The sequence below is a fragment of the Gavialis gangeticus genome, unplaced genomic scaffold, assembly GCF_001723915.1.
Source record: "Gavialis gangeticus isolate Ggan-Ray unplaced genomic scaffold, GavGan_comp1, whole genome shotgun sequence".
NCBI classification, from domain to species: Eukaryota; Metazoa; Chordata; order Crocodylia; family Gavialidae; genus Gavialis; species Gavialis gangeticus.
In genome coordinates, this window is record NW_017728996.1 from 29,049,597 (window position 1) to 29,066,033 (window position 16,437).

The 16,437-nt window shown below is 41.0% G+C and overlaps 1 protein-coding gene across 1 annotated transcript in view; it reads right to left on the reverse strand.

The window, feature by feature from the left end:
• Positions 1-16,437, reverse strand: part of MYO5A (myosin VA) — a 172,548-nt gene that overhangs the window by 92,542 nt on the left and 63,569 nt on the right. Inside the window, exons 6-14 of the mRNA XM_019503826.1 lie at positions 15,457-15,600; positions 12,764-12,845; positions 11,173-11,280; positions 10,556-10,662; positions 8,589-8,854; positions 7,984-8,065; positions 5,406-5,546; positions 4,004-4,129; positions 601-684 (exon numbers count right to left, since the gene is read on the reverse strand). Coding sequence (XP_019359371.1) covers positions 601-684; positions 4,004-4,129; positions 5,406-5,546; positions 7,984-8,065; positions 8,589-8,854; positions 10,556-10,662; positions 11,173-11,280; positions 12,764-12,845; positions 15,457-15,600 — 1,140 coding nt within the window. The remainder of the gene's footprint in view (positions 1-600; positions 685-4,003; positions 4,130-5,405; positions 5,547-7,983; positions 8,066-8,588; positions 8,855-10,555; positions 10,663-11,172; positions 11,281-12,763; positions 12,846-15,456; positions 15,601-16,437) is intronic.

Consider the following 16,437-nt stretch of genomic DNA (forward strand, 5'->3'; position numbering starts at 1 on the left):
GTACAGCTGAAAGTAAGTAAGTAAATTTAAAAAAGGCTCAAACCTATCCATTCATTTTCTTGTCTATAGTTTTCAAAACAAGTTTCCCAATTGTTTCTGACTGAAAAAAAATGGCTAAATATGGACAGATAACTAAATACATTAAAAGCCACGTTAACCGGCATTTTAGTAACCAGTGCACTCTAGTAACTGGAATTTCCGGCCAGCTGGCCAGGAGCAGCGGGCGGGGGGGAGTGAGGGGGGAGGAAATTTGCACGTGGTGGCCACCACTGCTACCCACCAACCTGTGCTGCTGCTGCTCCGCACGCGTCTGCTGCCATCCCCCACTTAGCGTGTGGCTGTTGCCACCTCCCACACCCCTGCCTTGTATCCACCCAGAAACCGCTGTACCTCAGGAAACCAGCATTTTTAGATTACTGGCACCCCCCCATTCCCCACTCGTGCCGGCTAACATGGGTTTTACTGTAAATACACACTATAACCAGCTTCAGGGGTCATTTATTCTAAAACAAAATTCTAAGGTTTTTAGAAGACTTTCATATTATATATCAATCTTCAACTCGTATCTTGTATTAATACAAAAAAATCCTTGATACTAACCTTACTTGATTTTAGGACCTTGATTTGTTCTTCATAGACAGTGTCTTTGTTCTTTTCCAGAAAACCTTCACATTGATATTCTACCTGAAAATGTGAACAAATCAACAATTCTATAAAAACCTCTTTAATTAGAAGCATATTTGTACAGGACTCATCAGCCGTAACCTGGAAATCAAAAAAAATTACATCCTAATAAAAACTTTCAAATTTTAAACTACACATAGGCATAACTAGAGAAAATGTATTGGTACAAAAACACCTATGGTAACCCAGCATGACTGAGCGGTTATTAGAAAGATTAAGAACCAGAATATGGGCTGAGCCACTTCAATTCTGTGTTTCCTTTAACATAGCTGAAAAATAGACACAAGCCAGAGCCGATAAAGTAACAGATATCCCATCTCATTAGATGAGATGCTGTAGGCTGCAGACGGTGTTCCTCAGCCAGTGAGCCAAAGCCTTCCTCTACATTCAAACAGGAAACTTTCTTCAGTGTTAATAAAAAGTCTATGTGCTCTAACTATCCCCACCTAAAACCTCTTAATTCATTTCTTTATCCTAAAAGGGACAGGGATTCTCATGGACCAAAAGTAGCCATAGCCTAACAAACTCAACAGATGATCCAACGATTGGTAAAAAGAAAAAAAAATGGCAACAATCCATGGACTAATATTGTAAAATACATAGATATAAATATGCTGCTTCATGCTATGGGTCTCAAACTAACCACAGAAGGGGGAGGTTGTGTCAAAATTGATCTATACTTTAATAGAGCAACAATGACCTCTTTAGCAATTTGACTATCACAGTTGGTGAGGTAGATGGAACATCCATCAGGGATCATATATGCCCAGCAATGCTCTCATGTTGGGACTATTCTAAGGGCTGTGGCAAAAATAAATTCATCTCCTATACAAGGCCTATTCAACATATAATCCCTATTTTGAATGTTACCTTGAAAATGCATCTTAGGTCCCTGGCAGACGTCACATGTTCAGATGCAGTTAAGCAGGTAATCACATTTTAAGAAAGGGGTGGGCAAAATACGGCCCGCAGGCTGGATCCAGCCCCCCAGCCCATTCTACCTGTCCTGTGGGGCCCCTAAAAAATTTAGAAAATTAGTATTTATCTGCTCCTGGCTGCCTGTCGAAGATGACAGGGGTCAGGGCAGTAGGACCAGAGGGAAGCTGACAGGACTAAGCAGCCCAGAAGCAAGGCCCACCTGGCCTGGCCCTGCCCCCAGCCCCTTCCCACCCCTGCACCTCCCACCAGAAGCCCCATGCTTAGCAGAGCCTTCTCGCCTGTGCCCCTGGGGATGTTCCTGCCTGCCTGCACCCGAGAGGGAAATTCAGATAAGAATATGGGGGGGAGGGGGGAGTAGAAGTTCTCTCTCTAAACCCTTCATCTATGCCTGCTTCCAATGGTAAGTCTCTATGCCAGTCCTACTAGGACTGAGAAATTCTACTAGTACTGATACAAGATGTTTGCTATATAATTTGGTATTTTTCCAGTTCCGAGATGACAAAACCCCTTGCTGAAAGGAGTACTTGCAGGGGGAGGGACTTCTGGTGGCAAAGGTCAGGGGCAGGACTTGCTCCTGTGACTAGGGGGTGGGGCTACCCATGCGGCCTTCAACAGCTTGCCAAAACTTGGTGAGCAGCCCTCTGCCCAAAATAATTACCCACCTCCTGTTTTAAGTGGTAACCCCAGCCACATGTTCGTGGCATTAATAGTGTGATACGACAGGGAATAACCCACAAAATTATCACACAAAAAATGTATAACAACTTTGTGGCTGGTTCCCATTTCACCACCAGAGCCCTTGGCTCCCATGCAGTCCCAAGGCTGCCAGCCCCAATCAGCTGATTGGATTTTTCTCCCTGCACCAGCCACATGGTGCAATTTGGATCTGATTCCCAATCACACAATCACAGCTCCTGCCATGCACAGGTCAGATCCCACTACATCTTTAACTGAATGTCTGCTAGTACCTTACTGATCACATCTGAAACATTACCACTAGAGGGAAGCAAAGAGCTCTGTTTATTTCTTCAGGAAATAAGCAGTAAACCTGGATATATAATTTAAAAAACTGGCTATCTTTTTACTATTTTTCCTTCAAAATCTCTGCATGGGATCATGAGTGGATATGTGAAAGATTATATAATTTAACACTGGCAATGCCTTAGTCCTACATAGGCTTAGAGACAGCCACAGCTTGGACTTCCCCAAACTAAACTGAACAATCTATTCAGTGTGGAGTTCAGAGAAAAAGTGCTTTCCCCCACAAGTTAGGTTCAACGTATTTTACAGTTTATGAAGGTTTTTATTAATTGTCTTTTTTGCTTTTCCATCTTTCCAGTTCATGGATCAGGCATGTTAACTATATATTTTCACTGAGACTAGCATACAGAAAAGACCAGCAAAATAGGGTTTCACGTCTTTTACACACTGATTCAAATACTACAGAGGAAACAAATTGGAGTGAAGTAAAGACCACAAATTCTGTGGAATCAGATACACGTTTTCTTTAGTGTATGCAAACTAAGAACTTTTATAAGTATTTTAAATGAAATTTCTTTGGGACTTTTAGCATGCATTCAGAGATTACTAGATTACATTTACATTCTTGGTTCACACATGCTCTCACATGCTCTATGATTTTATACAATTAAATTCACCTTTCTTAGTTTCATATCTATAAAACCAGTGTAGTAGTATGGACCCTACAAAATGAGATTACTAGCCAGTAACTTTACTAGCCTGTAAAGATTTCTGACAGTCTTTGAATATTTGTACCATGCAGTTTTCAGTTACCTGCTGCACTCTAAGCCAGTTAGGATGAAACCTCACTATTATTAGCAATTGCAGCTTATTCTGAATCCCCTAAATCAGTGGTCATCAACCACTGGATCTCTATCCACTGGTAGATCTTGGAGCCTCCTGGAGTCAATCCGAGGTTGAGGTGGGGGGCTGAGTGCCTGCATGCATGCACGCACACACACACCCCAGCCCAGCCAGTCAGTCTGTGGGGGAGGGAAGGGGTGAGGGCTAGGTTGAGGCCCTTGCGGTGAGGGACAGTGCCGCAGGGGAAGGAGGAGTAAGTTGAGTGGGGGCCCGGCCAGGTGGGACTTCCTGCTGGGGAGGCGCACCCCCAAATAATTTTTTCTCCCTCTGCCTCGATGTGCCCCCCCTTCCCTCCTCACAGACGTATCTCCGGGGGGAAGGGGGGACAGCAGCAGCACACGGTAGATCTTGGGTTGCTTTTAAGTGCCAGAGGTGATCTTTTACTTAAAAAGGTTGGAGGACCACTTCCCTAAATTATATTACTTTTTGGCAAATTTAGTTTTAATTCTAGCACAGAGTTTTTTGTGCAACTACTGAAAAGGAATAAAACCCTTACCTTGTCAGCAAAGTGTTGGATGATAAAAGCTTTGTTTGACATCCGTGGCTTTTCAAAGAGTGCACATTTATTCAAATGGGTATTGTACAATTTCTGGGCCCAACTGTCATCTGAGCCTTTGGGCATCTACGTAAGAGAATTATAAAATACAGTTTACACCATGCTGAGCACCTATTAGAATTAAATGAACCAAAAAGGTGGCACCATGATAGCGGGGACAACTACTGAATTCTACCTGAATTTGTTTGGATTCCTTCTTCTACACTAATGACAGAACTGCGGTAACTAATTTTGGATGTAACCCATCAATCACAGTTACTACTTACCAGAACAGTTAGCCCCATTGACTTCACTGAGGATACTTATAGTAAGGACAACACTTGTGAAACTAGTGTCTTGAGTTACAAGAAGGGAAACAGTAACAGGAAGACAGAGTAAATAGATCATACATTTTGCCAACAATGCACTCAGTGTTGAAAACATGAAAACAAAACTACTGTATGCAAGCTACCTTATCAAAGAATAGGCTGGAAAGCCTCCATTATTAGCTGTTCATATTGCTGTAGCAGAAAGAAACCCCAAGTCAGGTTTCTACTAAGCTGGACATTGAACAGCCATGTGCTATAAAAGAAGTTCCTCCTCCAAAGATTTTATCATCTTAATTTATGAAAAAAGGCAACAGGTAGAAAATATACAACCATTTGGAAGGAGGTGGGAAAGAATACGATCAAGATCACAACGAAACCATTAGTCTCAGTAAAAACAGCAGCATCCTTAGGATGTCAACTTTGTGGCTAGTATCCAGTATTTTGTAGTGCTCAGGAGTAAGACTATTTGGGTGGGATTTGAAGAAAGGCAGCATAGTGGCTTTGCAAATATTTATAAGGATCCCCTGCCAAATATAATGCAGGCAATGGGGAAGGTATAGGGGTGCTCCAAGATTAATAACTGATAAGGACCTGCACCATTGCTCAGCTGTATAAGTTTGATGAGAAGTGTCTGTATGCACACATGCATGTGCATGCTTGCCTGGAGGTTGATCATGCAAGGCCTTAAAGCTCAAAATATTTTGGGAGGAACCAAAGTGGATAACTGCAGCAACAAGGATCTAAAAGTATTCAAAGGTGGCAAAGCAGCATTTGCCGAGCCCAGATAGGTGGCAGTGACAAACCATGGAGTGGTTGGAGCTCCAACCAGAGTTCTAGATATGTGGATTGAGATGAAAGGAGTGAATATGCCTGACTTCTAGTCTCCTGCAATTCTCCCCCCTCCAAAAAAGTTAATACCAGCATTAAAACAACAGTTAACTACAGATGACCTTTCCCTATAAGAACTACATAAAGTTCATAGAAACAGGAGATGCATGCAGCTTCCAGTGTTGAACAGTTATTGAAAAACGTACCTTACATTCCTCATCTAGCAGATCTAGAATGCCCATTTTAGCCTCTATGAGGTTTATACAAGGCTGATTGTCATAAAAATCAATCAAGGTCCATGGTATTTGTTCCTTCATATACTCTTCCTGTTCCAGCTTAAACACATGCTACAAGAAAAAAACAAAATATCTGTGTATAAAAATTCATATCAAATACAATGGCCTCTAACTTGACTGCTTCTTGGCATTTTAGACCTGGCCACTGAGTAATAAGAAAGTTAAAACTGAACTAATACTTTAATGAACAAGTGGAAGAAGGGCAAATTAGTCTTTTCTTTCTGGCACTTTTTTAGGGGCTGGGTTTTTCTTCCTATCTCAGCATATCAAAGGGAAATGCACATTGCGAACAAAGGCATGTGAAATATCTATAATACATACACTTGTTTATTTTTCCCCACTATACTATTCCAAAATTATTATAGATTTTTTTCCTTAAAAAACCAACAAGATATATAATATATGCTTTCCCTGCATTTGTATATGAATTAGGGCTATTCTGACATTCAAGAGCTTAGTAGAAAGCAGGGTAAATTTGCTCCTTACAGACTGATTAAAGTAGATATATAGTCTACGAAATCTACCCTGCCTTCTACCTGACTTCAGACTAACACAACTAACTATGTTTACCAATCAAAATCTTGCCATATTTCACAAAGATCCTAATAACTTGCATGTTTTCCATTCAGAGAGACTATTTGAGACCCATTTGTTCTCAAATAGCCCTTATACTAAAATGTACGTTTGATTTAGATCAGATTTGTGTGTCAAAACCTTGCCAAATGAATGTAAGCTTTTCAGTGTAAGAAGTCGACCTGGATTCACTACATCACTAAAAATGAAGTTGTGAAAGGTTTCACAAAAAATATTTTTAAAAATGCACACCCTTAATAAGATATGTATACTGAAAGTGAAAGCTTGGGGGGAGAAACCATGATAATAAAATATTCAACCAGCAAACTTTAGTCTTAAACACACTAAAGAGCTCTTTTTTTAAACGGATTTCTTACTTTTTTTTTTTTTTTTTTTTTTAGCTTTCCTCTAGTTTATACTATGTTTTGTATTGCACCTAAAGCATAATGTATGCAGTACAACTGTTATGACTTCCAAAAAATAAATGTAGAATATAACACAACACACATGAACATTTATAATAACATTTAGAGGCACCTGGATAACAAAGATGCAAAACTCAACAAACTCTGACTTGCCCTTGCCTGCCCTCTTAATTCAATGCTGAAGTCTATCCATATACTGCAGATCTCCTGCATATGTCACTAGGATAGCAGAGAACTATACTAAGACAGCAGTCTATCCTTTTTTATTATATTAGCTTGCACAGTATCTTCAAAAATAGACACTCTTCAGAAGCAGCTCCTGGGAGCCACTCTACATTTAAATCACTTAGCAGCTGCATTACATGGTAAATTAATTCCTCATAGGAAACTGAATAATATAATTTGACTAAAGAATCATACATTAGCTATCCAAATGCAAAAAGAAAATGTGAAAGCAGTCACTCTACCTTAAAAGAATTAGCAAGCATGTAGTACATATATAGCTCAATTTACCACTGGAGTATCAAGTTCAAGTAATATTGGAGACTGATTCTGGTACCATGATGTTTTTCAACTTTATTTCCCCTCCCACCTATTTGGGTACAATTTTGCCCTTAGATACACTGAAGCACTTCCCACTCAAAGGCAAGCACATGTGAATAGCTGATGGCAGAACTGAATCATGTATAGTTATATAGAGTGCATTTTTTAATCATGAGGTATAAGAAGGTAAAGCCTGAAGATTGTTATAGAAAACGCAGTCAATACAAAATATGAAACTCTATTTTAGTGGCTTAGCTCACAGTATCATGAAATGGTGTCACCCTGCAGCACAAAATTTCAGCTCCCCAGAACAATCTGCTGTACCAAAATGTTTAACTATATGTATTTTAAAGCTAGTCAAACATTCCAGCAGAACTTTAGCAGTCTCCCTTGTGTAAATAATTTGATTCATCATGACTCAGGTAAGGTACAGAATTATAAACTGTCATAGAGGATGAGGTCAGGAGGGATGTTACATGTTAGAATTGTGCTCCCTTAAGAACAGAGAAAGAGCTCCTCTCACAGCAGTTACTCTATGTTAGGAAGTAGCTGTACCCTTAAAAACACTGCCAGCATGCACCAAACCACAGGAAAATATAAGTGGTAGATTTCTAGCAGTGAATGTCTGCAGCCACAGAAGAGGTTCTCAGTGGAGCTTATATAAATCTGACTGACTCCAAACTCACTTATGTATAGTAGTATTAACAAGCCAGCTCAGGATCTTAGCTGTAAAGCACTGCTTTTGTCTGATAATTTGTTACTGTGATCAGAATTTTAAAATCTTACTTCTAGATGTGTTTGACCTCCCCTGCTCCCCTCAAGCTTGTGTCTAAAGCAGTGGATTAATATACTGAAGGAATTTATCTGTGACACTGGGAACCCAATTAAGAAAATGGACTTTGGTGATGGCAAGTGGAGGGAACAGGTACAAGTAACTTTCTACTTACCATATTGAACTGTTGCTGTAGCTTTTCATTGGCATAGTTTATACAAAATTGTTCAAAGCTGTTTATTTCAAATGTCTCAAACCTACGAAACAAAATCATTCAACATTCCTAATATAATGTAGAGGAATAATAAATGACCCTGTAATTTTAAATTTGCTCTGATCAAATTTATGAAGAACAGTCAGTGGCATCTAGTAGGTCATACCACAATCAAATGGTAGAGCACCCAACTCCTCCTCTCCTAACTACAGCACATGCCTGAAGATGAAAAAGGACACATCATCAACTTTTCCAAGAAGAAGAAAAAGTGTGACAGCAGCTACTACAAGGGGCAGCCAATATGACAGTAAGGAGCTAACAAACGCAAATTTGCTAAAGTCTAATATCCTTTTATGAAAGCCAGAAGATATTATGTTGGGGAACATTTTTAAAGCAAATACCAAATAACTCACTGATATCTTTTTATCACAGTTACCCATCAATAGCTTTTTTTTGTAGTTTTCTTTATATAGTGATACAAACTAAATACACTCACAAACTTATACACTAGCTCTTTGTAACGAGATATTTACATAACCCCATGTATCCCTGACACACAGACTCACCCATAAATGTCCAACACGCCAATGAAAGAATGCTGCTTTACAGCAGAATGCAGAGCTTTGTTCACGTGATTTACAATCCAGTTAAAGAGATTAGCATAGATATGTTTGGCAAGGGCATCTCTGGCATTGATAGCCTGAAGTTTGGAAATTGGCTTGATGTAGGTTTCAGTGGCAGTAGCAAGCTTCCTATGGCAAAGCCAGTGAGACATCTCTTCATACTCCACACCCATCAGGTCACAGAAGATAGTGAGGGGTTCATGTTTGGGCTAAAATAAAAATAATTCACTTAGAATTATTTATCCAAGTATTACACATTGAATCATTCAGTGTTTGAAGGTCTATCCCGGTCCAACGCTTGAGCAATGCAAGAGGATTTTTCAGGCATAAAGTTCATAACAACAACACCACACCTTCATCTCTCTTGCTCCTTTTGCATCTAATTACCCAACTTCATGTTTCTCCAATTCAGATACTTCATTAAATTAGTGTGGTCACTGAAGTCACAACAATAACTCACCTTCAAATGTATTTTACTACTTTTTCTTTGTGTGTTGTTCTGGGCTAACTTAGGGGATACCCAGACAGCACTCGCAAACAAAAATGAGCTGTCAAAGACTTATTTTGAGTTACATGCCGACTTAAAACAATTCTTGTAAACTCTGATCTAACCTAGTAAAAATCAGAGAACCTGTATCAGGTATGTATTAATTTTTATTTGCATTCAGTATTTAAGACTGCCTCTCAATTATACAAGAAAGTGGTAGAATTAAAAAGATGTGTTAGTGTGTCTGTAGACAGCAGGAAGCTGTATTAACTGCACAAGTGCTAAACTAAGTGAGATTCAGACACACCAATAAATCCAGTACATTAAAACAGAGTGATATGCTACCCAATCCAAAAGTCAACTATGAGTAGAGAGCAAAAAAGGGCCCGAACAATTTAGTCTCAGACATAAATACCACAAAAAGTATTTTCCCACTGAAATCCAAAGAAAAACTTGAAATGTCCGATAACCAACCTTAAGGAGTTGCTAGTTAGCCTTCAGATTGAATTGTTCAAATGAGAAAGTTAGATTTCTATTTTGGAAATAGAACTGCCTGGGATGACCACACTCTGAAGCAGTTACACGCTCACATTACAGCACCTCAGTCAACTGCTGCCTATGGCTTTAGGAGAAGCATACCTAATTGTAAACCTTCACAATATATATCAAAGAATAATAGCACAGGTCTTTCCTATTAATGAAGAACTCCTTTAGCCACAGTTTTCAGGTTCACTACCCAAACAAGTGTCCTTGAACAGCTGCCTAACAAGTAACAAGGCTTCTCTTCTCCCACAGACAAGTGAATTTTGAGGACCCAGTAACTTACCCTCATATCACCTCTTTCCCTCACTTCTATTTAAAAATCTCAGAAGCATATTATATTCCATGCAGCATAAGATTCCAGAGGTACTTAAATTTTATTTGCAAAATCCAATACCCCCATGTCATAGCAGAAAGCTTATGTCTCCCCTTTCCTCTCTCTTCAAGCTTGAATAGCAGTTGCAGTTTTGCCTTGCTGGTCTGCAGTTGCTGTCAGTATTCTCAAGAGGCTAAACTGTTCAGTCTGCACATATGCCAACCTTTCTTATGTTAGGGCATGGTAGCTGAGTTGGCCAACACTGGCACCATATTCTGAATCTAATGGATGACTGTCTTGTATCAGTACTAGTAGGACTGGCATAGAGACTTGCCATTGGAAGCAGGCATAGATGAAGTGTTTAGAGATGGAACGTCATTCTTAAGCACTACTTTGGGAATACAATGAGTCTGACTATAGTTCCTTCCACTTGAAGGAAAGTGGTACTGATCTAGAAATAAATTGCCTGCACTTCCATACTGTTGCATGATCGGGAGTCTCTGTAAACAAACTGAATACCGAAATATCACAATATAAATTATGCAATTTAACCCATCTACAACTTACAGGGATTGTGCAGCTGTCAGAATCCCGAGATGTAAATCCCACATTGCCCAAATGAAGGATTCCAGCAAGGATTCGGAAAATTCCCATCTGGTAGGAATCACTAATCCCTGAAACAGGATGAATAAAAACCACCTGAGTGAAGTAAAGAAATCAGAGCCACAGCTGATAAAAATGCTGACCCCCAATTATTTGTAAGAAGGGATGATAAAATCTGCTGTCATGACCTCCCATCTCACTCTTGTGCACTGATACTTTGCATAGGCTTTCATACCGGCAAACATTACATGGCCCAACTTTGTTTTACTGCAAGACAGAAGCTGCAAGGAAGGATTATTAAAATATTTAATAATTCATTAGTGAACTGCCCATGCTTCTGCTTAGACTGCATTTTCAGAGAATCAGACTCCAGCATTTATTGCTATCTAAGTAATACTTTTTCCTGGCTGCCTGTGTAATACTGTAAAAAATATAATACAGGTATCTTGATCCCCAAAGTTATCCAAGTCTCTTCCTTTTTAAAATGCAATATAAAATAAATGAAATAAAACTGACAAATGTAAATATAAAAACCATGATACCAAAGGCAGAATTATGTGCAGGCTGTTTTCAGGAATTACCTAGCAAAGTGCAGGCCTGTCTGGTGTTCACCATTTCCTTAGCATCATCAATGCCATCAATCACTGGATTGCCCCCTTGCTTCGTATAATGAAAATAATTTGCATTCCCTACAATAAAGAATAACAAATCCTTTACATATGCTAAAGGAGAAATTCATAGCATGCTATGTAACTGTTAGATCCTTCTTGAACTTCTTAAACTGACTGGCAGAACTCACAATTTGAAACATTTCAGTATATTAAAATCTCTGAACCATGCATATCAGCTACACTAAAGCAGGTCTGTGTGAAGGTTTGATATTGCAATTAAATGTTTCTAAATCCATTTGATTCCTTCAATAGATTTACTGTGTCCTTTGTAACAAACCACATCTCCGTAAGATAGTGTTCTGGGTCCATGTGCAGCTTTCCTTTGAGCTATGATGTAACTGTGCCTGAAAGCACAGTAGGATGGGAAAGGGGACTGTCTGCCCCAGAGCAGCTATCAAACCTGTGCTTTCTATGGAAACCAAAACCAAAATGGGGTGGCATAGCAAAGGCAGTCCTCATTCTTGCCCATAAATTGTGAAATCTTTACTAGTTACTGGTAAAACACTAGAAACAAGTGGGAGGGGATACTGTACATTGTACAGCCTGCCCAGGAAACTCACACTGACATGAGAAACATCAGAATTCTCTATGTAGAGGGAGCTACAGAAAAAGGACTTACTAGATAGCTTAGACCAGGAGAGCTCAACCCCTAATCCACACCCCATAGCCAGTCCCCACTGCCATGACATTTGAGTCTATGGGAAGCCCCACACTCTGTGGTCCTGTGCACCAGATCAGGCATAGGCCCTGATCCCACTGCGCAGGGCCAGATGGAGGCGGCACAGGGCCCTGATACCAGCAAACAGGACTAGGTGGAGGCTGCATAGGGCCCCAATCCCAGCGACGAGGACCGTGATCCCAGAACATGGGGTCAGAGAGAAACTGTGCAGGGTCCAATCCCAGCAGGCAGGGCCAGGTGAAGGCAGAGTGGGGCCCCAATCCCAGGACACAGAACAGGGTCCTAGAACCCAATGCTAGCATGCAGGAGTGGGTGGGGCCCAAGGGCCTGATTCTGGCATGAAGGGGCCAGCTGAGGCCATGCAGGGCCCAATCCAGGTACAAACACTTGATCCTGGTTCTCAGGGTCCAGTCCAGCCCCATGCCAATCATTGGGTCCACGGAGCCAAAAGACTGAACAGCACTGGCTCAAACCATCCTTCACCCAGCACAAGTATGGACCTGACAAGTTACAGGCCTGTGTCTCTAGTAGGTGAGTTTCAAAGGACTCGAATGAGGGGAACTCCATCCTTGCCCCAGGAAAATATTCTACAGGTTAGTACATATCTCTGTACTGTACCAAAGGCTATAATTAATCTGCTTTTCTTTGGAAATAACTTGTCTGTGAACTGTCATTTTAGCTATTTTTGGGTAGACTTTATTGTAACAACTTTGAAAGCTCAGGATTAATAAGAACTTTAAAGCCAGCATTTCTTCTTTTAGACCTATAACTCACAAAGCTTAGAAATAATACTGCAAAACGTACTAGATGTGAATTTCATACCTAATCGTAGAGTTTTAAACTCAGATAATGCTGCAGAGGCACAGAGCTGGTAGAAGATATGATAGTTTCTCTCTTCTTCTGCCTTTAAGAAAACAGAAGCAGCTACATTTCAGAATTTAACTACTGCCAGACAACTATTAATAGAATAAAGCTTCTATGTTTAAGACATTTTGTAGCGATACATAAAAATCCACAAATAATATGAAAAAGTAAATCTGAAATTTCTCTATTTCAACAATTTCCTTAAACAATACATATGCAGAAAAATTTTAAAATTAGCACACAATATTGTCAGTGTTTAAAATGGTCTTACTTAAAGTTTACAGTTGATAAAATAAGTAACAATGCCTCAGTTGCAGGATTCTAGTGAAGGGACTATTGAAACATTATATGACTTTTGACACTTTTAAAACAACAGATATTAATATTAGAGAGATGCAGTCATGCAGTCTAAATCTTTGGGTCAACACCACTATTATAAACATAAACACTCAGAACCATAAAACTTCAAACAACAAACCTCTCCAAATAAATCTTAGGTTTAATAGGCCTCTATACATCCACTAATTAGAAAATGCTATGGTTTTCTCCATAATAGCCCAAAACAATGCCTATTATAAGGTATTATTTATTATTTGTATTATGCACCTAGGAATCCTAGTCAAGGATTAGGACCCCATTGTAATAGATGGTAGACAGAAATACAAAAGAGACAACAATGTCCAGGGGTTTCAGTCTCCATGACAGACAGATGGATAAAAACAGATGAAAGGAGTAGGAACAAATTGGGAGGATCAGGTAAAAAAAAACAAAACAAAACAAAAAATGTTCAACAGATTAAATCATGGATTGTCATTTGCTTAAACAGTGCCAAACAGAAATGATTCACAGGCATCACGACAGACTTCCCCTTTGCTTCCTGGTCCATCTAGTTCAAAATCAACTGCCTAGCAATGGCAGCAGCATTGCTACAGAGGCAGCAGTGAAGGAATCAACTGAGTTCATGGCTCATTATCATCTACCTGACTCCTCCTAACCTCTTCATACCATAGGTGTTAATGACCTTTTTTAATGACGATGCTCCACTAATCAAGCTATACTTTCTGCCGCCTGTTAGCTGCTCCTAATAATGTAGCTTCTATTTCATAGCTGTGCAAACTCTTTAACTAGTTAAAAACATTCATAGATTTCATAGACATTAGGGCTGAAAGGGACCTCATGAGATCATCAGGTCCAGCCCCCTGCCCTAGAGGCAGAAAGTCACCTGGGGTTAGATGACCTCAGCAAGATAAGCATCCAAACACAACATGAATGTGCCCAGGGTAGGTGCTTGCACCACTTTTGGGGGGAATCTATTCCAGACTCTGGAGTCTTGAACAGTAAAGAAGTTTTTCCTTGCGTCCAGTCTAAAACAAGCTTCCAGCAGTTTGTGGCCATTGGACCTTGTCTTCCCCAGGGAAGCCCTGGTGAACAGACAGACATTTTCCTGGATTCTGATGTACACCCCTGATATACTTAATGGCTGCCACAAAGTCCCCTCTGAGTCTACATTTTTCTAAGCTTAAGAGTCCTGTGCCTCTTAGCCTCTCCTCATAAGGCCTGCTCTGATCATGTGAGTGGCTTTCTTTTGGACTCTCTTGAGCTTTTCCATGCCCTTTTTAAAGTGTGGAGCCCAGAACTGGAGGCAGTACTCCAGCTGCAGCCTCACCAAGGCCAAGTAAAGTAGGAGAATGACATCTTGGGCCTTGTTTGAGATGCACTGGGAGATGCAAGCCATCAAATCCATTAAATCAAGGCCATTAAATCAGGTGTGGAAACCTTAACTCAGGTGTGAAAATAATGTTCAGTGAAGCATTGGATGCACTGTCAAGGCTAGATTTTGTTTTATGAATTGAAAAAGAAGATGTACATTTAATCCTAACAACTACAGGACCAACGAAACAACATATTTTGATTATTTTTGCCTAGTTTGTTGTGTTTTTTATGCATAACATATGACAGGGGTTTTCAATTGGGGGTATGCGTACTCCTGGGGGTACTTGGGTTGGCCTCAGGGGGTACTTGGCAGTGGGCATTGCCACCGTCACTGTCACCGATCAGCTGTGGGGGACCCCCTCCAACTCATCAACTGGCTGCTGGGGGACACCTGCTCGTCTGGCCGCCAGGGATTTCCTGTCTTCTCCACCAGCCACCGGGAGTACACTGACCCAAAAAGGTTGAAAACCTCCGATATATGATATAGCACATTAACACACATTCCAGTAAGGTTATATTTTTATTTAAACCGACTAATACAGCCCTGTGCCCCTAGCTGACTTGTATGTCTTCTAGTTTCATTTCAACTGGAGAAAAATATACGTTGTGTTATATTTGACAAAGCACCATAAGCTTTCCCCTCCTGCTTTTTAAATCCTAAATCCACTCATAACAGAGTTATATCCACTATTTTGCTGAAGGCGTTTAATCCTTAAATATGCACCATATTCTTACTGTCAGTAAACAAAATGTAGATTTTGCAAGCATAAATGTTTAATATGCTTACAAGTTGCCTTGGTTTCTATCCTGTCTGGGTGTGTATTACAGCTACAAGATCCTAGTGACCTCTTAGTCATAAGAGGTACCTAGCACTAGTTGGCAGTAAGATTTTCACTATAATCATGTAACACACAATAAACAGATTGTATCAGCATTACCTGAAATACCACTCTTGATTTTTCTAAGAGGTAAGTTCTCATGTTAGCACCAATGATTCGATACCTCTTATCGAAACCAATCTCAATGTATTTCCCAAAGCGACTGCTGTTGTCATTCCTTGTGGTTTTGGCATTTCCAATGGACTATGGGAAAAATATACAAAGATTAAACAGCTCTTAGAAATTATCTTATCTATTTATTTTTCGGTATGGCATACAAATATTAACCCACATGAACACTGCTTTGTTCCAGAACATGTTTTGGTCTGTCCTGCTGCGCAGAACCAAGGAGAAAGCCCTCTGACCCCCACCCCCCCACACTCTCCTTCACTGCCAAGCAGCTGCTCGTCTGCCCCAGGCAGGAGGAGGAAGCAGGCCCTCAGCTGGTGCCTAGTCCCCCAACCCTTAACAGCCAGGCATCTGCCCATGTGGAAAAGCCTCTGCCTGCTAGGGGCAGAGGGGTTTCCCCCCAGCCCAGGGCTATCCTGTCCTAGGGAGCTGAGGGAAATCCCCTCCTCCTCCTTCTCCCTCTTCCCTGTGTGACTGGTTGGCTCAGCCTCTGCCACAGGTGGGAGGGGCAAGCAGTCCCCCAGACCATGTGTGGGGGACCCCAGGGCAAGGACTCCCTCATACTCCCACGCCTGGCTGCATAGACAGGCACCTGGTCCAGGGGACTACTGCCCCATGCCACCTGCAGGAGTAAGCCTGAGCCACAACTCAGCTGGTTGTGTGGGAAAGGGGGAGAGGGAACCCCCTCTGCTCCCCCAAGCAGGGGCAGGCTAGGGCTCAGGGGACCCTGGTCCAGGCCAGGAAAACTCCCCTAGCTCCCCTGCACATGGGCCATCACCTAGATGGGGAGCTCTTCAACCCCCTGCAAGGGATGACAGCAGGGGTTGGGGACAGGTGCTGGGTAGCCAATCAGGGATAGCCCTGCTACAATGGGCTTGCAATGGCCAGCGAGCGGGAGGTGTGCTCTAGCAC